The sequence below is a fragment of the Brassica napus genome, chromosome C5, assembly GCF_020379485.1.
Source record: "Brassica napus cultivar Da-Ae chromosome C5, Da-Ae, whole genome shotgun sequence".
Lineage (NCBI taxonomy): Eukaryota > Viridiplantae > Streptophyta > Magnoliopsida > Brassicales > Brassicaceae > Brassica > Brassica napus.
In genome coordinates, this window is record NC_063448.1 from 40,609,709 (window position 1) to 40,634,416 (window position 24,708).

At 36.9% G+C, this 24,708-nt stretch overlaps 2 protein-coding genes across 4 annotated transcripts; both read left to right on the forward strand.

Annotated features, from left to right (window-relative positions):
* Positions 1–3,000: 3,000 nt before the first annotated feature.
* Positions 3,001–4,928, forward strand: LOC106397662 (glycolipid transfer protein 3). Of its 2 annotated transcripts, none has more exons than XM_022700724.2 (6): positions 3,001–3,373; positions 3,580–3,635; positions 4,018–4,148; positions 4,242–4,377; positions 4,472–4,615; positions 4,728–4,928. In XM_022700724.2, exons 1-6 carry the CDS (start codon positions 3,169–3,171, stop codon positions 4,761–4,763), a joined length of 708 nt encoding a protein of 235 aa, XP_022556445.1. In that variant the 5' UTR covers positions 3,001–3,168; the 3' UTR covers positions 4,764–4,928. The 2 variants fall into 2 exon arrangements, with proteins under 2 accessions (XP_022556445.1, XP_013693741.1); XM_013838287.3 differs by having other exon boundaries at positions 3,001–3,367.
* Positions 4,929–14,547: 9,619 nt separating this feature from the next.
* LOC106401043 (ABC transporter C family member 8) lies at positions 14,548–20,890 on the forward strand. 2 transcript variants are annotated; one of them, XM_013841460.3, is made up of 12 exons: positions 14,548–15,287; positions 15,593–17,538; positions 17,615–17,935; positions 18,001–18,087; positions 18,162–18,776; positions 18,854–19,018; positions 19,100–19,394; positions 19,484–19,698; positions 19,781–20,086; positions 20,157–20,220; positions 20,308–20,547; positions 20,633–20,890. In XM_013841460.3, the coding sequence occupies exons 1-12, from the start codon at positions 15,272–15,274 to the stop codon at positions 20,758–20,760; spliced, it is 4,398 nt and encodes a 1,465-aa protein (XP_013696914.2). In that variant the 5' UTR covers positions 14,548–15,271; the 3' UTR covers positions 20,761–20,890. The 2 variants fall into 2 exon arrangements, with proteins under 2 accessions (XP_013696914.2, XP_013696915.2); XM_013841461.3 differs by having other exon boundaries at positions 14,548–15,164.
* Positions 20,891–24,708: the final 3,818 nt, after the last annotated feature.

Here is a 24,708-nt window from a genome sequence, read left to right on the forward strand (position 1 = left end):
TTTCTTCCTGCAAGTAACCACAAAGATCAAGTGAAGAATAGGGAATTTATGGTCGGATCAGTATAAGAACCAAAATGCAAGCTAATTAAAACTAAACCGAGAAAATATGCAATGTTGAACCGAAATGAAATAAATTATGCAAAATGATTTTTCTTTTGGTTTTCTTAATGCAAATCTCGAAATGAAACAATAATAAATGAAAATGAACACAAATGAAAAGAAAATATGGAAAGCAAACTAATGCTGATATTTTTTTTTTTTTGAGTTTTCTTTGGATGAAATGCGACAATTAAATATGCAAATGATATAGACTAAAGCTTAAAAATATTTTCTTTTTCTTTTCTGATGCAATCACGAAATGGACAAGTAGAAATGGTATGAAACAATAACTAGGATGATTTCTTTTGGCTTTTGAATTTATGAATGCAAATGAAAAGGAATCAAATTCAAAACATAAATTTTTATGGGATTTTCTTTTATGGAAACTAATGAATGCAAACACTTTCTTTTGGGATTTTTGATTTTTAAATGAATCAAACAAAACTTTATCTTTTCTTTTTTCGTGGCTTTAAAGTATGATGAACAGAAAGAACAAAAATATGCAGAAACAAAACTTGAAACAAAAAGAAACAGTTTTTATGGATTTTCGGTTTATGAATGGAAAAACAAATGCAAGCAAGTATGAGATGCAATGATAGATATCACCTGAGTCAGGAGCTTAGGCTCTGATACCAAAATGTTGCAGGCTGGAAGCTGGGTCGCCCAAATGGTTGTTGGAGGTTCAAATCGGATCAACCAAAGATGAGACCGGTTGGTCGATATGGTCTGAAATCGATTGTAAAACCTGAAACAAATGAAAGATGAATGAGATACGAATGCTATGAAGAATAAACTAAGATAAATAAATAAAGAAAATGATAGATATGGCGGAATCAAGCTGCTGGATGTGTATAACTTTCAGCTTGATCAAAAGATGGATTGAAGTGGATTTGCGGAGGAGGTTTTGATTGAATCTCTCAATCGGATGGAATGGTGGGACGATGTGATTGACTCTCTCAATCTGTGTACTGAGCTTATTTGATTTTCACAAATAAACTAGACTCACGAAATCAATAGAACAACAAAGAATCTCTCTTTGAATCCTAAAGACCGATATTTTATACAAAGAACAATCTTTGATAAAAACTGAATAACTTTTTATTAACTTGGTGATTAAGGGTGGTCTTTACAATGGACGTCTAGGAGCTTATATAATGCTCAGAGACAAAGGTCCTAACGTTCTAAAACAAATAGAAAAGGAAACAAATCAAAACTAAGAAAGAAATCGAAAACTAGCCGTTGGAGCCTTTTGTGGGATTTTGGCTCCAAGTAAAAAATCTGATCTTTCTTGAACCTGGATGGTTTGAGGGGGTAAGTGAGATTCCTGGGAATCTTCTTAATGGTCTGGAAGGTGCTTATGTCGTGCATAGACTGAAGGAAAAAGAGCTGTTGGAGTTTTAATGCTTGAGACTCCAAATAAGGCAGTTTGGTGATAATGGGGATCTTCTTATTCCTATGTGGGCTGGTGCATGGGATGAAGTTGTAGAACTCTTCTGGCTCGTGTATAATGTCTCCTGGATGTCTTGGTTTTGTCTGGACGCCGTCTGGTTCTCCTGGTTGGATTGGAAATGCTTGGAAAGGATCAAACCGAAAGATTGTCCAATCTTTCCATAAATAGCTCTGGTTGGGTTTAAGTGATTCTCCATTGAACCAACTGATCTCCTGGGTTCTGGTGCAGCAAAGGACTTCTGGAATACCTCCTGATTGGTTAAGATGATCTCCTGGTTCCCATAAATAGCTCTGGGTCTAACCAAGTTGAATTGGTTGGAGACTTTCCATAGATGAAGTCGGTTTGGCCGGTTCTGGGGAATTGATCATAACTCCTAATTTCCGTGCCATTTCTCCTGATCTTGGGCTTTATGGAAAGCTGATAAACTCCTCTTGACTCCTATGATGGGCTTTGTTTCAGGCCACTCATTAATTGAGCTTGAATCTTTTTCTAAAGTCGGGTACTCGCAGATGGACGGGTTGAGAAACCTCTGAATTGTAAAATTCATAACTTCTTGCTCCGTGAATATATTGGCCCAATTCCAATTGGCCTGGACTCTTTCTTGAGTGTAGAATCCATAAAAATTAGACTCGTGGTTTAAACCCTCCTGGTTTGTAAGATATGACATTTTTAGTGCACGTATATCCTGGTTGGCGCCTTGGCTGGTTGAGTAGGGTGTTGGGTCGACCTCTGGTTCAGCTGCTGAATTGCTGGCTGCAACAGGAGAAATAAACAATCCAAATAAACAAATATAACAATAAAGAAATTTGATCAAAACCGATACCTAGGTCAAACTCCTGTTGCGCCGTTCAAAGGTTGACCGCGACGAATATGTCTAAATCGGTATAGCCATGCGTTGATCTGTGTTGATCCACGTAAGATCCGCATAATTTTCTCGTTGTCCGCCTAATTCCCGCGTTGGTCGCCTAAGTTTTTTTTTTCCGTTCGTGTAAAGTTGAAACACCGTTGATTATTTTTTACTCATTATTGACAGATTTTGTATAATTATTCATTACTAAATATTACAATTAGCTATCAAACCCAAAGCAAACACATATATACTGCATTTGATGATTTTTCGTACCAAACACACCATAATCTAAATGTTAAACGAATCAAAAAGGGGCTGTTTAAAAATTTATATAAAAAGTTATATAATTATGTCTAAAAACTTGTGTCATCGTGTTTAAAATTAACTAAATATATTATAAATATATTAAATTGTATTTAAAACCAGACCCTTCGTAATTTTTGAGTACTTTCCAATTTTTCGGTAATTCGCTAAATCTAGGGTTACCGTCCGAGTAGCGCCTAACGTATTTCAGAACATGGGGTCAAACACCTGAGCCACACCAATCAGTAATCCCCCTCGTCTCGATGAGAGGATCTCTAACTATTATTATATAATCTATTTACTATTAGTATTTTTCGAATATTCACAAAAACGAAAACATACTAAATGCAAAGGAAACACTTCAATGTCCGGAAATATAAATAGCTGACTTCCTGATGGTGATTTAGTAGAGGCACACAAACACACGCACCCATACATACTCTAGAGGCAGGAGAATCAATCCAAGATGAAACGAAAGAGATGTGACATGGAAGAGGCAACCAAGAAGAAGAAGATGACAGAGATTGGATCGGCCATTGAAGAACTCTCTCTTCTTTCCATAGCCAAGACCACAATAGTTACTACCAAAATAGAAGCCACCAACATCATCAATTTACCTTTGAAGCCTCTCCTCTCTTTCTGCAAATTAATCGTCCAAGTTCTTGGTATATGTGTGTGTGTATATATATATATATATATTCATCAAAAGTAGTTTTATGAAATGTTATGCAATTTTTGTTTCTTGGTATTGAGGATAATATAAAATGAAAGCGTTATGTTCTTCAGAATCTAGCTCACCGTACTATTTAGTTTTCTTAAATCAAGCTTAACTAGCTTCTCCAATGGTTGTCCTGAAACCTTTGTTGATTGTTTGCAGATAAGATTGGCCCGACAATGGCTGTTCTCCGACAAGACATTGATCAAAATATTCAAGTAATTAATTTTTTCCTTTTTTATTTATACTAATAATGTTAATATATACACGCATCATTTTCAATGTTCGTAATCGCTTGCGTAAACAGTTTAGAAATATGTATTTTGGTAACTAACGTATTAATTAGTTAGAGTGATTAAAAAAAGTAAAAAAATTGATGTCCCTTCTACTCGACGTCCAAGAAACTTTCATCCCTTTCGACACACGGACCCGTCTACACCTTTACATTGCTTTCAGGGTCATTTTCGTCATACCTTCTCTCTCCTCTCGAATGAATGGACCTTATTTCTTTTACCCCATCCTCATTTTTTTTATATTATTCATTTTTTGTAACCTTTTATATTATTGATTTAGCTCATCCTGTTTGTTGACTTGGTGTAGAGATTAGAGAAGACGTGGGAAACTGATCCTATCGTGTACTCAAATTTGGTTGAGATATTGAGAAAAGAAGCGAAGGAAGGATCTTCTAAGAAGCCTAAAAGCTGCAGCAGAGCTGCTGTTTGGCTAACCAGGTACGCACCATTTTAATTTATATCCAAATCTGTTTGGTTAAGACCATATCAAATACGATCCAACAAATTTTTATACTCCCAAAATATTTATAGAGCGATGGATTTTACATTGGCCCTATTGCAACGGCTTGTCAAAGACATGTCACAGAACATGCAACAAGCCGTCGAAGAAAGTTATAATTTGACTATAAAACCTTGGCATGGATGGATCTCTTGTGCTGCTTTCAAGGTACTATTATTATATTACTGTTCTTTATGATTATAAACTCCAAAAATAATCTTAATTGAACAATTTCTTGGATTTTGTTTGTATGTACCTTAAGGTTGCTCTTAAGCTGGTACCAAACAACAACACATTCATCAACGTGCTTGCGGGTAAAGACGAGAGTTACCAGATGGTTCAAGATGATATAAGAAGTTTGATTTCTTTGCTCATTCCACTTCTAAGCCAGCTCCATTCTATTTTGGTAAGATTATCATTACCATTATTATTATAATTAATAATAGAGAGATATCAGATATGTATGGATCTTTGTGATTAGTTTTGCTTTGTTTCTCTGATTTATTTGGTTGCGGTAGGAATTATACGAAGTGCACAAACTAAAGTCAACATGAGAAAGAGAACCGAAAAGGGAAGGATTTAAAGGGTTTAGTTTGGTTGTAACACAAAGTCTAACTTGTAGCATCTCTTTTCTAATGAATTTTTATCGATTTTTCTTCGAATGAATTGTTCGTCTAACAGCTTTATCATGCATGCAATGATGATTTTCTTTGTTGGTACATGAGTTTGTATGGATCATACATACATGTATTGTTGTTTATATATGCACATGCACGCACGAAGTGGCAGAGCTAGAAACTTTTTGGACTGGGGTCAATTTTTTTTAACATAATCACTAAACTATATAAAACTTATATTTTACGACCTTCATAATATGAAACTTTTTAATTACAGTTTCATTGACTACATATTTAAATATTTGTTTCGATAAAAATAGAAAAATATCTATTCCAACCAATTACCATATTGACAAAGTTCTCTAGTTAAATATTTGTATTTTACTTTGTCTCTTTGATTATAGTGATATTACAATATTTTTTTTCACCATGATCATCTAGATAAATTGGTCCATTAGTTATCTAATTAATAAAAAAATAGTCCATTTCTAAATATGAAACTAGCTGTTAAAAATATTCAGATTATAAACATAAACCCTATATTTTTATTGAATTTGAATCAATGAATCATAATCATTTTTAGTGATAAATAAATAATCAAAACATCAAAGTATAAGATAAAAAAAAGAACCCAACTTGAAATTAGTCCAAAACATGTTTGCTCTAGCGTTTGTCGAAAAAGAGGAGTTTGTTTATTAATTTGTTTTTAATGTTCTTGATATAAATTATTATACTATTTGGGCCTAATATAATTTGGGTTTAAAGCTAATATGTAACTAAGTCTAAGATAAATTAAATCAGTTTGAAAAAACCCTAGCGGAGCTCAAGGCGATCATGGCGATCATGGTTTGATCATGGAGGCAGCTTTTTAGATCGGACTTCTCATTGGATTTTCGATCTCCATCTGATCTCTACGCTCCTCGACGTAGACATCAGCCATCGTTGCTTCACGTGGACGTGTCAGGTTTCAAATCTGTTTCTTCTCCAACAATCACCATAGTTCTCACGGCAAATCGTTTCTCTTTCACTCGTGGGCTCTACGTCAACACGTTCTTAACCAACGGTTTGGGGAATCTACGATCCATCTCAGATAACACGGCTCATTGGCCTGTCTTGATTACATTCGTGGGTTTGTCCTGTTATTTACAGTCCTGCGTGATTCCATATCTTTGTATGGGGTCTTTCAACCGTTTCCGATCTGCTCATCAAGCGGATATCAAGGGCAAAGGGATCCTCTATGAGGATGATGATGAACCTATAAAGCTGGTGGATCGCGATGATTCTTTTGTAATCAAGGAATTTGGATTCTCTCTTATTGGCAAGGTCCTTAATCCAAAGAAACAGAATGTAGAGAAGCTGTTGCAAACAATGCCTTCGCAGTGGGGTTTGTCTGAGAGAATCACTGCCAATGATCTTGGGAATGGGAAGTTTTTATTAAACTTCATGTCTGAGGAGGATCTAAAGTCTGTTCTGAGAAGAGGCCCATTCCATTACAACTTCTGTATGTTTGTACTGGTGCATTGGGAACCCATAGTGCATGATGATTACCCATGGATTATTCCTTTTTGGGTTCAGCTCATTGGCTTCCCTCTTCATCTTTGGACTGATACGAACCTAAGAAACATAGGTGGTAGACTCGGTCATGTCGATACTCTGGAGCTCACAGAGGGGCACATGCTCATAGAGGTTGATTCACGCCGTCCACTGAAGTTCTCTAGGAAAGTGGAATATGAGGGAGATGAGGTTACGATTGAAATAAAGTACGACAAGCTTTTCAAACACTGTACAATCTGTGGTTTGCTATCTCATGAGAAAGGATATTGCCCCTCAATGGATGTTAGATCACAGTTACAACATGTGGATAGGCCTGACTTTTTTTCCCGAGTACAGCGGGCTCAGGATATGCCTCGTCAAAACTGGAGTCGTGATGCTCTGGTAAATGCTAGACCCTCCCAGCAGTCGTCACTGCAGACCCGGGAGCTGCAATCTTCACGATATTATACGTCTAAGCCGGTAAGGTATGATGATAAGAGTACGCGAGGACAGGGGCCTCGCTACTGGGAGAACGACAGCAGTCGGGGTCGTCACTCGGATAGGATTATCCGTAGCAGAGACGATCATTTAAGGAGGAACAGGTATGGTAGTGCACGGGATAATCCTGGTCCCTATGCGCGTCCAAACGAGAAGGCATGGAAAGTGAAACCGAAGACGCATGAAGTGGGAAGGGGTCAGTCTGCTGTTGATGAGGATGCAATGATTCGAGGAGCTACGTCCGGTGAGATAGTTCCTTATGAACAATCTCCTGAGCACAAATCACGTTCCATAGTTGATTTGGCTGAGATGAGGAGTGGTGAAAAAACAAGCAATAGAAAGTTAGCAAGCACCATTGTGACTCCGGTGCGTGCAGATCATCCTATGGAGGAAAACGTTACTTTACGTGATAGGGGTGAGGCTAGAGCTCTCGCGTTCTCCACTAATGGCGAGCCGAGTCATGACGATGACCTTATCATTGGGGCGCTGAGTGATATGGAGATAATGGAACAGTCTGATGGTGCACTGATGGCTGATGGAGATGATGGCGAGGACCTGCTAGGTTTAGATCTTATGGAGTTGGAGGATAGACAACCTCAACTGAGGTCTCTTCAGGACTTGGGACGGCGTAGCAGCTCGAGGTCATCACGGACTAAGAAGCTGGGTGCGAAACGTAGTGCCCCTTTGGGCATTAACAGGAAGTTCGAGATCCTTCGTAGGGGATCTCCAAGCAAACGATCAACGGCCACAGTCTCACATGTAGCTGAGGGTGGTGAAAAGCCACGAAGTCATAATGGCTCTAGTAAGGACAAAGAGAAGGCGTCAAAACATGATGGTTTGATGAGTTCCAAATACTCATCGCGGCGCCATCAATGAAGACAATCAGTTGGAACTGTCGGGGGATTGGGAACGACCTCACAGTTCGACGCCTTACGGAGATGTGTCAGAAGCATCGCCCAGGACTTGTGTTCCTTTCTGAAACAAAGAACAGGAGGCTGATGTTGCAAAACATTCAGGCCGACTTAGGGTTTGATCATTTGTTTACTGTTGAGCCACTTGGTCTCAGCGGAGGTTTAGCTTTATTTTTTATGGATGAATTTCAAGTTAATGTTTTATTTTCGAATAACCGTATGATTGACATTGAGGCAGTCATTGATGGAATAAAAGTCTATATGACATTTGTTTATGGGGATCCTGTATTAGAAAGACGTGATCAAGTTTGGGAACGTCTTACGCGTTTCTCAACAACAAGATCTAGACCTTGGTTTATGATAGGGGATTTCAATGAAATTACGGGTCATGATGAAAAAGTAGGAGGAAGACAACGGGCTGATAGTTCTTTCCTGCCTTTTAAGCAGATGCTTAGTGATTGTGGAATGCTAGAGTTCCCTTTCACGGGAGACATGCTTTCATGGGTAGGTAAAAGAGCAGGTGAAATGACCGTTAGATGTCGCTTAGACAGGGCAGTAGGAAATGCAGATTGGCATGAGAAGTTTCCTCACTCGAGTGTCAAGTATATGAGATTGTGGGGATCAGATCATCGTCCGATTCTCGCAGATATACTCGTAAAACCAATGAGGAGATCAAAAAAAATTAAGTTTGATAAAAGATGGCTAGACAACGAGGAGCTAAGGCAGGTCATCCTGGAGGGATGGAGATCTCCTGATTTACCCCCAGAAGCGACTATTATGGAACATATCTCTAGCTGTCGAAAAGCTTTGGGGGAATGGAGGAGGCAGCATAATGTCAACTCTGCGAGACTGGTGGAGGAATTGAAAGAGAAGGTGGAGGGCATGTATGCGGATGACAATGCTACCACTGAAGAAATTGCCTCAGCATTGAAGGACCTCTCTAATGCTCTTAAAGCAGAAGAAATGTTTTGGAAACAGAAGAGTCGAGTGTTCTGGCTAAGAGAGGGGGATAGAAATACAAAGTTTTTTCATGCACTAACAAAACAGAGAAGAGCCAGGAATAAAATTACGCAGCTCCAAGATGTGAATGGAAATATAGTTGAGGATGAAGAGGGTTTAGTAGCCATTGCTACTAGTTATTTTAGACAGATCTTTGAATCGTCTAACCCTGAGGACATTGAAGAGGCGTTAGCTCAAGTTCCTATGACAATCACTGGGGCAATGAATGAGAACCTTACAGCTCCGGTAACGGAATGGGAGGTCAAATTGGCTCTTTTTGCTATGCATCCAGAGAAGGCTCCAGGACCAGATGGGATGACTGCGCTATTCTATCAGAAATTCTGGGATATTGTAAAGGATGATTTAACTCTTATGGTTAATAACTTCCTTATCGAGGGAACGGTGGTGAATGGATTAAATGATACAAATATATGTCTTATCCCGAAGACGGCCAAGCCTAATGATATGGCTCAATTCCGACCAATAAGCTTGTGTAATGTAAGCTATAAAATAATTTCGAAGGTCTTATGCCAGAGATTAAAGAAAGTGCTACCAGGCTTGATTTCAGAGACCCAGTCAGCCTTTGTTGCTGGAAGACAGATTTCAGACAATATTATGATTGCCCAAGAAATGTTTCACGCGCTTCGGACTAAACCAAGTGGTCGCAGTAAAAGGATGGCTATTAAGACGGACATGAGCAAAGCATATGACAGAATGGAGTGGTCATTCATTGAAGCCGTCATGCGCAAAATGGGATTCTCAGAGACGTGGATAACCTGGATAATGCGATGCATTACGTCGGTAAAATATAAGGTGCTTATGAATGGTCAACCAAGAGGAAATATCGTTCCTGGTAGAGGCTTAAGACAAGGAGATCCTTTGTCTCCTTTCATTTTTATTCTATGCACGGAAGCGCTCGCTAGCCTTCTTAATCATGCAGAGAATCAAGGGAAGATAACGGGGATGCGTGTCACACGCGCGTGCCCCTCGGTATCTCACCTTCTCTTTGCTGATGATAGCCTTTTCTTCTGTAAGGCGGAGCCCCGTGAATGTGACGAAGTAATGAAAGTAGTCAGGAAATATGGTAAAGCTTCTGGCCAATGTATCAACTTTGATAAGTCGTCCTTACTCTTTGGTAAGCAGATTAATGCAAATACCAGACAAGAGATCAAAGATACAATGGGTATACAAAACGAAGGAGGGATGGGAACCTACTTAGGTATCCCGGAAGATATAAGCGGATCCAAGTGCAAATTGTTTGCATTCCTCAAGGACAAGTTAATGCACAGGGTAAATGGATGGACGGGTAGGTGGCTTTCAAAAGGAGGGAAGGAAGTTCTGATAAAATCTATTCTGCTAGCTCTTCCGACTTATGTCATGTCTACTTTCCTGCTCCCTTTAGAGATATGTGAAAACCTAGCTAGTGCCATCGCACGGTTCTGGTGGAGTTCAAACCCACCAAAGAGAGGAATTCACTGGGCGAAATGGAAAAAAGTTTGCCTACCAAGGGAGGAAGGAGGGATTGGGTTTCGTATGATTCATGAGTTCAATCTGGCATTGTTGGCAAAACAACTATGGAGGCTGGTTCAATTCCCAGACTCATTGGTCGCTCGGGTCTTGAAGGGGAGATACTACAAATTAACCTCGCCGCTGAGAGTAAACTCGGCTAGCTGCCCATCTTATGTGTGGACTAGCATTTCTGCTGCAAGGAAGTTGTTATTGCTGGGAATCAGACAGAAGATACACTCAGGTTATGAAGTAAAGGTGTGGGAGGATCCGTGGATCCCAACGATCCCAGCGAGGCCGGCTGTCCCTGTGGCACCAGTAATGCATCCTAACATGAGAGTAAGCGATCTCATTGATCAGATAGGGAAGGATTGGGATGTTGGATTATTGGAGAATTATGTAAATCCCGAGGACATACCGCTTATAAGGAGTTTGGCCATAAGTTCATCTCACCGGCGCGATACTTTTTGCTGGAGCTACACAAGGAATGACCAATACTCGGTTAAATCTGGATATTGGGTGGCCCAGAATCTATTGAAGACGGCGGAAGCACAGGAGATATTGGAACCGAGTATTACCAAGCTTCAAGCTTTTGCTTGGAAGTTAAAAGCGCCTACGAAAATATGTCATCTTATTTGGCAGTTATTGACTGGGCATGTTGCAGTAACAAGGAATTTAGCAAGACGTAATATGCGATGTGATAACTATTGCCCAAGATGCGGAGATTTGGATGAATCAGTCACACATGCTATCTTTGAATGCCCGCCAGCGCTACAAGCTTGGACCTTATCGACAACCCCAACAAGCCCTGAGGTATTTCCACTACCAAGTGTCTACGCCAATATAGACTACCTATTCTGGAGAAAAAACTCTATTATTGAGCCGGAACAAGACAGTGATCCTTTTCCCTGGATAATTTGGTATATCTGGAAAGGTAGGAATGATAAACTATTCAAGGGGATAGATAGAGATCCTTTGGAGTTAGTCCGCTATGCAGAGAGTGAATGTCAGACCTGGTTTGCTGCGAACGATGTGGCACAACCTATGGTACAAGAGACTAATATAGAGAACCCTCAAGTCATAAGCTTGGGTAATATTTGCTTGCTGGATGGATCTTGGACAACATCTGCCAACTTCAGTGGACTTGGATGGGTTTGGATGGACAATACGGGAAATACTCAGCTCATGGGGATGAAGAATCTTCCTCGACGTGAATCAGCCTTGCATTCGGAAGTAGAAGCGCTACGGTGGGCAATGGAGAATATGCTACAACACTCAACATGCCAGCGCTTTGGGACAGATTGTAAGGAGCTGATCGCAATGTTAGATGATCCTCATGCGTGGCCTAGCTTTGCGACAGAATTGGAGAGGATAGAGACGCTACGGATATGCTTCCCGGAGTTTAGCATCACTCATGTTCCACGAGCGAGAAATCAATTTTCAGACTTTTTAGCTAAGAATGCTAGATCCTTCCATAGGGAGTTACTTTTCATTGGTTGTTCTATTCCGGTCTGGTTACCCAGACCACCTCAAGCTTGAGTAATAGAATGACATCAAAAAAAAAAAAAAAAAAACTAAGTCTAAGATAAAAACGTATTATTGGTTTCATGTTTTTTGCAATAGTAAAAACAGAGATAAAACTTAATACAAATCCAAATTTTAACAAATAAATGATATAAATGTATTAGTTATATAAGTGTCTTTAAATTTTAATGTTTTAATTATTCTGTGGGGTTTCACTTTTAGTGGGATCAAATTTAATTTTCTATAGATCAAACAAAGTATGAAAACTGATGATACTAAATTTAATTTTCTATTGGAATCAATAAATTTTTACTCAAAAAAAAAATGCAAATATTAAGAATAAAACCTAGCTATATATAGTTGAATCAAGATCTAATTAGAAGTTAGAATCTAATTCCCAACAAACCATCACACACGATAACAACATTGAACTTAATCACTAAATAATGAGACCAAATCATTCTCAGCATCATTGGTTACCCCAGGGATAAAGCAGTAATCCCCTATATATTAATCGAGGAACATTTGAAAAGATGTAACCTCAATTTTGTATTAATTAAAATAGGTCCCAATGCATAGGTGGCACTCAATTAGGTAGTCAATTACATTCAATTGAAAAATAAGTAGGTCCACATTCGATTTTTATATGTTGTTAGATACATAAGTTGGTCAAACTATATGATATAATGATATGATATGTTATTTTCTTTCCTTAAATCAAACCTACGGAATTATCATAAATGACTAATATATATATGACAATTAATGATTTTAATAATAAAGATTTGATAACAATTTATATCTCCTCCATCATTTTTTGTTTAATTTTATATTATTAAAATAAATTAAACAATCAAATTAGCTATAAAAGTAAAATTTAGATTTTTTCGTATATGTTATATTTTGAATTTTTAAAAACGACAATAAATGACTAAAACAATTAAAATTATTATGTTAAAAATTAATGATCAATGGTTTAACATTTTTATTATAAGAAGATACACATGATTTTAAAACCATATGAGTAAAAAATATCATTTAATAATAAAATAAATATATATATATATATATAGATTAAACACTATATACCATAGGATTACATAAATATTTTAATATTAAAAGTTTCAATGAATTTTCAAGAACATTTATAAATTATAAACTTATTAAAGATTTCAGATTGAAAATTTTGTTATCGATGATTTAAATATTTTGTTATAAAATGATATGAATGATCATAGAACCGTATGATTATAAATTCTTATTTAATAAATAACTATATAAAATATACTATTCTTAGAAAAATAGGTTGGTCCATCTTAACTTATATTACACTTTTTATTAAACTAACTATCGAATTGATAAATAACGTACCAAAAAATGTTTTGCACTTTCCTTAAATAAAAGCTACGAAATTACCTAATATGATTAACATATATGTGAAAATTAATTATTATGAATAATAAATATTTGATAACAATTTTTGTATCTTAGTTCTTTTTAAAAATTTTATATTATTAAAAGATATTAAAAATCACATTAAATATATAATAAAAAACATTTATATTTTTTTATATGTTATATTTTGAATTTTTCAAAACGTCTATAAATTATTAGAAATTTGAAGATCACCACTCTTAAAATTTTGTGATCAATAGATTATTTTTTTGTCATAATAAGTTACAAATGATCATAAAATTGTATTAATATGAACTTTTATTTAATATTATAAGAAGATACACATGATTTTAAAACCATATGAGTAAAAAATATCATTTAATAATAAAACATATATATATATAGATTAAACTATATACCATAAGATTACATAAATATTTTAATATTAAAACTTTCAATGAATTTTCAAAAACATTTATAAATTATAAACTTATTAAAGATTTCACATTGAAAATTTTGTTATCGATGATTTAAATATTCAGTTATAAAACGATATGAATGATCATAGAAGTGTATGATTATAAATTCTCATTTAATAAATGACTATATAAAATATACTATTCTTAAAAAAATAGGTTGGTCCATCTTAACTTACATTATATTTTTTAATAAACTAACTATCGAATATTCGAATTGATAAATAATCTACCAAATATTGTTTTTGCACTTTCCTTAATTAGAAGCTACGAAATTACCTAATATGATTAACGTATATATGAAAATTAATTATTATGAATAATAAATATTTGATAACAATTTTGGTATCTTAGTTATTTTTTTAATTTATATTATTAAAAGATATTAAAAAAATCACATTAAATATATAATAAAAACATTTATATTTTTTCTTATATGTTATATTTTGAATTTTTCAAAACGTCTATATATTATTAGAAATTTGAAGATTCTCACTCTAAAAATTTTGTGATCAATAGATTATTTTTTTTGTTATAATAAGTTACAAATGATCATAAAATATAACGCATATGAATTTTTATTTAATAAATATTCAAACTAAATAATATATATATATATATACTAATGATTTAAAGCAACAAGATTGGCTGATCAATTTAGTTGTCGAGTTGAAATCTTTCAAAAGTATGTGAAAGACTAAAGTCAAAGTAAATATGGATTTAGAATAGTAGTTATATTTTACTAACCAAAATACCGAAAAAAACCGAACCGAATCGAAACCAACCCGATATCTGGATTGAACACCCCTAATCCAAATGAAGCCAAACTATTGTTTCATTCTCCAAAATATAATAAAAATAATAACTTAATCCAAGGCGCGGATCTTATCCTAGTAATTATTAATTTGCAATATAAATTCCAATTTGAATCGGAGCCCATTATTGGCCCAATCTGTCGATGTCGGATTTTATTTTCGGCGTTAGCACTTCCTTCCTTTCAGATATTCAGTTTAGGTGGCTCTAACTTACTTCCTTCTCATTTTAAATATCAAAAAAAGTTGGCCGGAAAGCTCACAGGGCTCGAGGAGGTTGCAATGGAAGACAGCGACACCTCTAGAAACAAACGTTCAGACAGCTTCTGTCTTTCACTTCGACGACAAACTTCAGAAATAAAACCCCCTTAAAATACGATAAAAGAAATAAATGCACAATGTTTTTTTTTTTTTAAAACAAAATACTCTCCTTCATAAATGGAAGAGATCCGTGAATCTCGTCTCCTCGTCGTGTTAGCGAATGCTTCGTGTTATTATTACGTAATCAATTACGCATCTCTATGCAAGTTCGAGAGAGACATAGAGGCTGGAAGATAAAAGGTTGGTTGTCCCCTCTACGGCTAATTATAAAAAAAAAGACAGAGAAAAAAAGTAAGAGAAGAGAGAGCCGTCAATCATTTTTTGCTCAACGAAGATTCTAATCTGAGGAGATGTGGACAAAAGGTAGATACATCGCTTTTTACTCAAACACCGACCTCACGTTTCAATAAAAAGGGATAGCTTTTTCTGTTCATTTGTGTAATCTTACTCTTCTCTTGCTTGCTTCTACAATGGCGGTTTTGATTGGTATGGTTCACTCTTTTCTTTACTCACTCTGTTGCTTTCTTCGGCTTACTTGTTTCATTGCTTAGTTTTCAAGTTTGTTGCATTCTTGGGTTGTGTGTGTTGGGAGGTTCTTGGTTTAAATAATCTTATATGAGAACAATCATTGATGATACTATATATGGTGGGGGAACTTTGTTATTCACCATCTTGGGCTTCTTGTGTTCCTCTAAAGACAAAAAAAATGGCTATTAAATAAACTGTACTAATGTTAGTGATTTGCTGATTTATTTAAAGTCTCTTTGTGATTGGTTCTTTTCATGATGCAGAGGACCTTCCATGGTGTGACGTTGAACTGAATCTTGGCTCTAAATGCTTACAGAGAACGGCCATAGATCTCGTTAATCTACTGTTCCTCTCCTTCTTCTACTTGCTCTTGGTAGCTGGTTGTGTTTCACAGCGTTTTACTCTTGGGAGCCGCAAAAAAGGCTGGATCTTTGTTGCTGCAGCTATATGCTGTGCTGCTACTAGCATTATATATCTTGGTGCTGGACTGAAGAATCTGATTGCTAGTGCCAATGATGAAGTCTCCTGGGTTGCTTGCTTTGTTGAAGGGCTCATTTGGGTCTCACTTACGGTTTCACTGCTTGTTAACGTCTCCAAGTGGATCAAGATTCTCGCATCTGTTTGGTGGGTGTCTTTTGCTTTGCTGGATTCAGCAGCAAAGATTGAGATACTTTCTCAGGGGAAAAGCATCAGAATGTTTGACATCATTACCTGGCTGATAAGCCTTTTGCTTCTTCTTTGCTCCTGGATGAACTTGAGATCTTCTCCAGAAGCTCAAGATTACAGCACAGCAGGTCTTTCTGATCCTTTATTAGCTGAGAATTCTAAGAAAAACTCGGCAAGGTTAGCAACAGCTAGATTTTTCAGCTTTCTATCCTTCTCTTGGATGAACTCTTTACTCTCGTTGGGCTTCAAGAAACCATTAACCCCAGACGATATCCCAAGTGTTGTCCCGGAGGATGAGGCTGAGTTAGCTTACACTAAATTCTCCAAAGCATGGGATGATGCTCTTCTCTCAGAGCCAGAGGGAGCCAAGGAAAGAAACTTGGTGTTCAGAGCCGTTGCAAAAGTCTACTTCAAGGAGAACATACTCACAGCAGTTTGTGCACTCTTCCGAACAATAGCTGTAGTATCTCTTCCACTAATGCTATACGTCTTTGTGGATTACGCAAACAGTGACCACCGTGATCTCCGCACTGGTTTCTTCAACTTAGCTTGTCTAGTTATGCTGAAGCTTGTTGAGTCCTTGTCAATGAGACACTGGTACTTTGCAGCAAGAAGATCAGGGATGAGGATTAGATCAGCGCTGATGGTCGCTGCGTATAAAAAGCAGCTGAAGCTATCAAGCTTAGGGAGGAAAAGGCATTCGTCTGGAGAGATTGTGAACTACATCGCCGTGGATGCGTACCGAATGGGAGAGTTCTTGTGGTGGTTCCACTCAGGATGGAGCCTTACGCTGCAGCTTTTGCTTTCCACAGCTGTACTTTTCGGAGTAGTTGGAATAGGAGCTGTTCCAGGTTTGATTCTTCTTCTCCTCTGCGGTCTTCTTAATCTCCCGTTTGCAAAGATGCTGCAGAACTGCCAGACCCAGTTCATGATCGCGCAGGATAAACGATTAAGATCCACTTCGGAGATTCTGAACAGTATGAAAGTCATTAAGCTGCAGTCATGGGAAGAGGAGTTCAAGAAACAGATAGAGTCTTGCCGTGATGAGGAGTTCAAATGGTTGGCTAAGGCTCAGCTGACAAAGGCCTTTGGTACTTTCTTGTATTGGATGTCTCCAACAATAGTTTCTTCTGTTATCTTTGTGGGGTGTGCTTTAATGAACAGCGCGCCGCTGAACGCAAGCACCATCTTCACGGTTTTAGCTACGCTGAGAGTTATGTCAGAGCCGGTTAGAGTTATACCTGAGGCGATTTCTGCTATCATCCAAGTGAACGTCTCTTTTGATAGGATCAACAACTTTTTGCTTGATGATGAGCTCAAGACCGACGAGATTGAAAGAAGTGGTATGGAGAAGTCTGGAACAGCAGTTGATATACAAGCAGGAAACTTCAGTTGGGATCCAGAAACTAAGCATCCAACTCTTCGAAATATAAATTTGGAAATTAAGAATGGGCAAAAAGTTGCTGTTTGTGGACCAGTTGGTGCAGGTAAATCGTCTCTGTTGCATGCAGTGCTCGGAGAAATACCTAAAGTTTCTGGAACTGTAAGCAAAGCATCCACCAAGAACCTCTCTTTGTTCATTTAATATATGTTTACTTTGTGTTGTTCAACTGAAACAGGTAAAGGTCTCTGGGTCCATCGCTTATGTTTCTCAGACCTCTTGGATCCAAAGTGGTACCATCAGGGATAACATCCTCTATGGGAAGCCAATGGAAACTAGACGATATAACGCTGCTATTAAAGCATGTGCTTTGGATAAGGACATAAATGATTTTGGACATGGTGACCTCACAGAGATAGGACAAAGAGGGCTTAACTTGAGCGGAGGGCAAAAGCAAAGGATTCAGCTGGCACGTGCTGTTTATGCAGATGCTGATGTTTACCTCCTTGATGATCCTTTTAGTGCTGTTGATGCACATACAGCTGGAGTTCTTTTTCATGTAATTGATTTTGACGAAACTTTCTTAAAGAATGCTTCTTAATATGTTTAGTTATGACTTTGCAGAAATGTGTTGAGGACTCGCTGAGGGAGAAAACTGTCATTCTGGTCACTCACCAAGTTGAATTCCTCTCAGAAGTTGATCAAATTCTGGTAAAACTTGAGTAGCATCAGATAAAAAAGACTGTCTATGTCTAAACATATTAATGATTGATGATCTTAATCAGGTTATGGAAGAAGGAAGAATCACTCAGTTAGGAAAGTATGATGAGCTCTTAATGATGGGAACGGCATTCAAACAGCTGGTGAATGCTCATAACGATGCAGTAACTGTGTTACCTTTGGCTAGTAATGAAAGCCTAGGAGATCTTACCAAAGTGGGCAGAGACAGAGAGATAGGAAGCATCCAGGTTGTAGAGAAAATCGAAGAAGAGATCACAACAACAACCAATGTTCCAGGGGCACAACTTACGCAGGAAGAGGAAAAAGAGGCGGGCTATGTTGGATTGAAACCTTTCTTGGACTATTTAAATGTCTCCAGAGGATGGTTTCTTCTGTCGTCAAGCGTATTGGGTCAGGTAGGCTTTGTAGTTTTTCAAGCCGCATCAACATACTGGCTGGCTTGTGGAATTGGGATCCCTAATCTCACAGCAACAATGCTTATTGGAGTCTATAGCGTCATCTCAACTCTTAGTGCTGGTTTTGTATACGCGAGAGCTGTAACGACTGCCCATCTTGGACTAAAAGCTTCTAAAGCTTTCTTCTCTGGTTTCACAAATGCAGTCTTCAAAGCACCAATGCTTTTCTTTGATTCTACTCCAGTTGGACGCATTCTCACCCGAGTAAGATATCTTTGCTTATATGAATAACACTACATCTCAGTCAATGTATGATATATAATTGCATGTAACATTTGCAGGCATCATCTGATTTAAACGTCTTGGACTTTGACATTCCATTTGCAATCATATTTGTGGTATCACCTGCTGTCGAGCTCACTGCTGCTCTAATCGTCATGACATATGTGACATGGCAAGTTATCATTATCGCTCTTCTTGCTTTAGCGGCCACGAAAGTTGTTCAGGTACGTATCTTCCTTTGACTTATATTTGTAGCAGCAAAGAAGTCATTATCAATTGTTTCTGCCTTCTTCTCTGAACAAAAGGAGTACTATTTAGCCTCTGCAAGGGAGCTTATTAGGATCAATGGAACAACGAAAGCTCCAGTGATGAACTATGCTGCAGAAACCTCGCTTGGAGTGGTGACAATAAGAGCTTTTGGAACTGTAGATAGATTCCTTAAAAACTACCTAAGCCTGGTGGATGCAGATGCTGTGCTGTTCTTTCTGTCTAATGCAGCCATGGAGTGGGTGATTCTGAGGATAGAGACTCTTCAGAATTTGACTTTATTCACTTGTGCACTTCTGCTTATCCTTATTCCCAAGGGCTACATAGCTCCAGGTACATTAACTATTTGTCTCATCACCTCATAGCTAATGTTAGTATCACACTGAAAGGTGCTTCATGAACTTTGTGTCTTTCTGTTTCAGGTCTTGTTGGGCTTTCACTATCCTATGCACTAACACTGACACAAACTCAGGTGTTTCTAACCAGATGGTATTGTACCTTATCAAATTCAATCATTTCGGTAGAGAGGATAAAACAGTATATGAGCATACCAGCAGAGCCTCCTGCTGTTGTTGATGATAAAAGGCCACCTTCCTCATGGCCATCCAGTGGTACCATTCACTTGCAGGAACTTAAGGTATATAGAAACATTACTTGTTATAAGATGATGGTTCCAGTTATGTTAAAGACATATTGCTTTGCTTCTTTTTCTTTTGAAGATAAGATACCGGCCCAATGCTCCCTTGGTTCTCAAAGGAATCTCTTGCACATTCAGGGAAGGGACAAGAGTGGGAGTTGTGGGGAGAACGGGAAGTGGGAAAAGCACGTTGATCAGTGCTTTGTTCCGGTTGGTAGAACCAGCAAGTGGTTGTATATTGATTGATGGCATTGACATAAGTAAGATTGGTCTAAAAGACCTGAGAATGAAACTCAGCATCATTCCTCAAGAACCAACTCTCTTCCGTGGCTGCATAAGGACCAACCTTGATCCTTTAGGTGTTTACTCCGACGATGAAATATGGAAGGTAAAAATAAGAAACAAGAATGAGATTTCTATCTGAAACCTCTCTAATGAACCATTACTTTTGCGTGCAGGCTCTTGAGAAGTGTCAGCTTAAGGCCACCATTAGCAATCTACCTAATAAACTTGATTCTTCAGGTTGAGAACAAAAACAAGATGCCATGTTGGCTTGTTAGCTCTCTTTATTGACAACACTTTTGTTTGTCTTTTTCTTGACCCGAGAAGTGAGTGATGAAGGAGAGAACTGGAGCGTGGGACAGAGGCAGCTGTTCTGTCTTGGAAGAGTCTTATTAAAGAGAAACAAAATATTGGTGTTGGATGAAGCTACGGCTTCCATAGATTCAGCCACTGATGCCATCATCCAGAGAATCATAAGAGAGGAGTTCGCAGATTGCACGGTGGTAACAGTTGCACATAGAGTTCCAACGGTTATAGATAGTGACATGGTCATGGTTCTCTCCTTTGGTAAACATCTTTGTCGTCTCAAATGATCATTACGTCTTTTGGGAAACTTATGTTTAATGGGTTTTGGTTTGGTTTTTGAAAACAGGTGATCTTGTGGAGTACAACGAGCCTTCAAAGCTGATGGAGACTGATTCTTACTTCTCCAAGCTCGTTGCTGAGTATTGGGCAAGCTGCAGAGGAAACTCTTCTCAGAATCTACAAGTTCACATCTAAACTAAATCGTTCAAGTCTATGGAAAGAAAGACCATTTCATAAAACTCATCAAGGAAAATTATTCATAATTAAGTTTTTTCGATGTAGTTCACCAAACTCTCTGATTGAATCAGTTATTACCCTTTCACCAGCCATCTTCCCTTCACCGGCGATGTTCTTTATAGTGGAACACTGATCATACTCTGCCTCAGTCTCACCCACCGGCCTAAAATATAGAAGCTATAAACTATCCAAGATAATAGTTTTAAGTTACTTTTGGAAAAATGTATACACACATTCAGAAACCAGTATCATATTGTCTAATAATAATATATGTATTTAAGAAGAATGCAAAAGATCTGAGATCTGTTAATTGATAAATAATTGGTTTGTTACGTTAATAATTGTTGGTAGTTAATTATGCAGCTCATGTTCCACGTTTCAAATCCCTGAAAAAGAACGACTACATTTTGGACTATTTCCATATACTAGAAAAGTTTACATAGAGCTTCCATAGAGCTGACAAACACACTATCAAAATCTTAAAACATGGCATTAAGCCAATGGAAGAATATTATGAGAAATTTTGACGTTTAGGAAACGCTTGGAGTTCAGTGGTCATGAAGAAGCATGCATGATCCCATTCAAATGAGTTATTACCAACGACCAGATCCGTTGGAAGTCAGTCTGAAAAGGTACTTTTTTTTTTTTTTTTTGTAAAACTGCTTACTTAAGTTAAAGAAAAACTGAAAAAGTTTACAAAAGCCCATATGACTTTAGTTTTCTAACAAGCTCATTACATAAAATCTCATAGTCAAGCCCATACGTAGTGTGAAGCCCATGAAGGTGAAAGGGTGAATTGAAAGCCCAGTCATGGAGAGGAGAAGTCGTTTCTGTTTCTTATGAGAGCGGTTTCTTCGATGTCGATTAACCCAGCCATCTCTGCATCATCAGGGAGCATCGGGTCGGATTTGCATCTCTGAAGCTTTGGATTTTATTCCTCAGCTGTCGATCAATCAATTTGAATATCTGATCTGTTGATCGATAGGTGTTCGCATGAAGTCTCGTGTTTCTCTCATTCCATAACCAGTACACCACCGACTGCCAAGCAAGAAGAACAAGTAGCCTTTGTGGTAGAGGCAGAGAGAGGGAAACCATCTGTGCCAGTGTATTCTCCCAGTCGCGGCTAGGTGAAATCCCAAGTCTCCTCGTTACCAGTTCCCATAGTTTGTAACTGAAATCACAGGAGAAGAAAAGATGATCCCTTGATTCCCGATTTCTATTGCAAAGCAGACACGATTGATCAACTTGCAATCCCCATTGGATTAGTCTATCTCGAGTAGGGATCCTGTTCTGAATCACTAGCCACATGTGGAAACTATGGCGAGGAATAGCTCTAGAGATCCATACAGCACCATACCAATAAACATCAGGGCGTGGTTCCATAAGGTAATCGTATAGAATACCTGTTTTGAAGCAGTTGTAGATTGTGCCATTAATCTCCCATTCGTAGTAGTCTTGATCACCAGTCAATTGGATTGTTGTAAGGTAGGTGTAGAGTTGCACTTGCGCTTCAGTACGAGCTGGAGGTAGCCCCCAGGAGCCATCACGACATAAAGAAGATACAGTTGCCTGATGAGGTATCCCCAATCTGGAGTTGCGTCCCGAGAGATGAGTGTAGAGAGCCCCAAACGGAGTCCAATTGTCCGACCAGAACCTTGCAGTTTCACCGTTCTGCAGCCTGAGCTTTATTAGAGGGAACACTTCACTTCTCAGTTTGAGCAGTTTGTTCACTAGCCAGGAGTATGATTGCTTTGGTGTTGTTGTCCAATAGTTGTGCACCGAACCTTGAAGAATCACTTCCTTGAACCACTGCACCCATACAGAGTCAGGTCTGAAAAACACCATCCAAATTAGTCGAAAAGTACAAGCTTTGTTCCAGGTACGCAGATCTTTTACTCCAAGTCCTCCTTGCCTCTTAGTTAGCACGACTGTTTCCCATGATACACGAGCAGTGTTATGACCTTCCAAACTACCTTTCCACAGGAACTGGCCACACAGGGAGTTGATTCTTGTTATGCACGCTTTTGGCAAAATGAAAGCAGAGCACCAGAAAGTTGTGATTCCAGCTATCACCGTTTTGATGAGGAGCAGCCTTCCAGAGAAAGATAGAGACTTCACTGACCAGGACGAGAACTTTGTCTTTATCTGATGGATCAAAGGCTCACAGTTCGTGAGAGATATCTTTCTAGAGTTCACAGGAACCCCTAGGTACCTAAAGGGGAGAGAGCCTAGAGTGATTCCAACGGATTTTACTGTCACTTCCATATGGTTGAAAATTGTTCTTCCGTCGAAAAGCATTAGAAATTTCTAAAATTGTTCTTTCGTCGAAAAGCATTAGAAATTTCTAACCCTTTTCTAAAAGAATGAGTATGTCATAATTTCCAAGGATTTAAATTATCAGAAATTATAACTGTTTATCACCGCTAAAATGTTATCAAAAATTTCCTACGATTCAATCCATCAAAAAATTCCGAGACAGTTTTCATCAAAACATTTTAACAGATAAACCATCAAAATTTTTCGAAAGATTTAGTCATCAAAAAATTATAACAGAATAAACCCGCACAATTTTAAAAAAGATTTTAATTTTTTTTTTTTTGAAAAAAATACATTTTATATTAGTATTATACATATAATACAAAATTATTTTTTTTACAAATCGTATTCTCAAAATATTTTGGTTAAATGCATAATATATATCATTTAATAAAAATGGATTTTATATTATAAAAAAAGAATTTTAGGAAACATTTTTAAGAAAATAATTTCAAGGATACATTACTAAATACCGTTTATAAAAACAAATATCATAAAATAACATATTGAAAACCATATTCTAATTTTTTAAAAAAATATTAAATTTAAAATATTTTTATGATTTTCAAAAAAAAAAAAGTTTTTATCAAAACACATAATAAAAACATTTTAAAATTTGGTTTCTAAAAACAAATTGATGAGAAAGGCATTTGCAATTTTTTATATTATACATTACCTAATAAAAAAAAATTCAATAAGAAATCTAATTAATCTAACATCAATCTAACACAAAATATCTAGAACTATCCTCAATCAAACACAAAACTAACAAAGTTTTTAAGACTGTATGTATATCTTCATTTATTATGGTAGTCTGAATATATATTACTAATGGAAACAGTATAATTCTATATATATATAAAAATGCTATAGAAACATTGCTTACACCCAAATTGTAAGAAAATTATTGGTTAAAACAAAACAAAATTATGAATTAGGGTCCTTAAAACTTGTAAATAGATATTGGGCCTCGGCAACTGCCTTTTTAAAAAGCACTAGACCCTGACCCGCGCGCCAGCGCGGATTTGAATTTTCGGTTTTTGGTTATTTATTTAACTAAATAATGTATTTGTAATATTTGATGTATTATATTCACCAAGAAAATAATTTTTTTGGCATCTTAAACCATCTATTTACGATGAATATTCGATATCATATAAAAAATTGAACAAATAGACGTAATTAGAGAATTGCAGACGATATAAAAACAATGGTTATTAATGTAAAATATGAAGAAATATTATATTATGACTTAGTATGACATAAAAGATTATAAATTAGTTATACATGTTTAAAGAAAATAAAATAATTTTAAAACTTCTATGAAAAATTTAACATATAAAAAAGGGCGATGAATTAGTCATCAAATTGTAAATAATTTCATAATTTTATTAATAATAAATTATTTTTAGTCTTTGTTTTTCGTCAAGATAATTATTAAATATCCATAACATTAATATGTTAAAAGGTCATATTATGAAAGCCCATGTTGTAACCGTTTTTTTCCGGGAAGTATAACAAAAAAAAATTACATTTAACTCTTCGTTTTGTTTAAGTCTCTGTCTTTTTCAATGTTCAATTTAAAGCTTA

Coding starts and splice junctions, on each gene's coding strand:
- LOC106397662 (XM_022700724.2), top strand. CDS start 3,169: ATGAAACGAAAGAGATGTGACATGGAAGAGGCAACCAAGAAGAAGAAG. Junction 3,374..3,579: donor CGTCCAAGTTCTTGGTATAT/GTGTGTGTGTAT, acceptor GATTGTTTGCAG/ATAAGATTGGCCCGACAATG. Junction 4,378..4,471: donor TCTCTTGTGCTGCTTTCAAG/GTACTATTATTA, acceptor ATGTACCTTAAG/GTTGCTCTTAAGCTGGTACC.
- LOC106401043 (XM_013841460.3), top strand. Junction 17,539..17,614: donor TACCTAAAGTTTCTGGAACT/GTAAGCAAAGCA, acceptor CAACTGAAACAG/GTAAAGGTCTCTGGGTCCAT. Junction 18,088..18,161: donor CAGAAGTTGATCAAATTCTG/GTAAAACTTGAG, acceptor GATCTTAATCAG/GTTATGGAAGAAGGAAGAAT.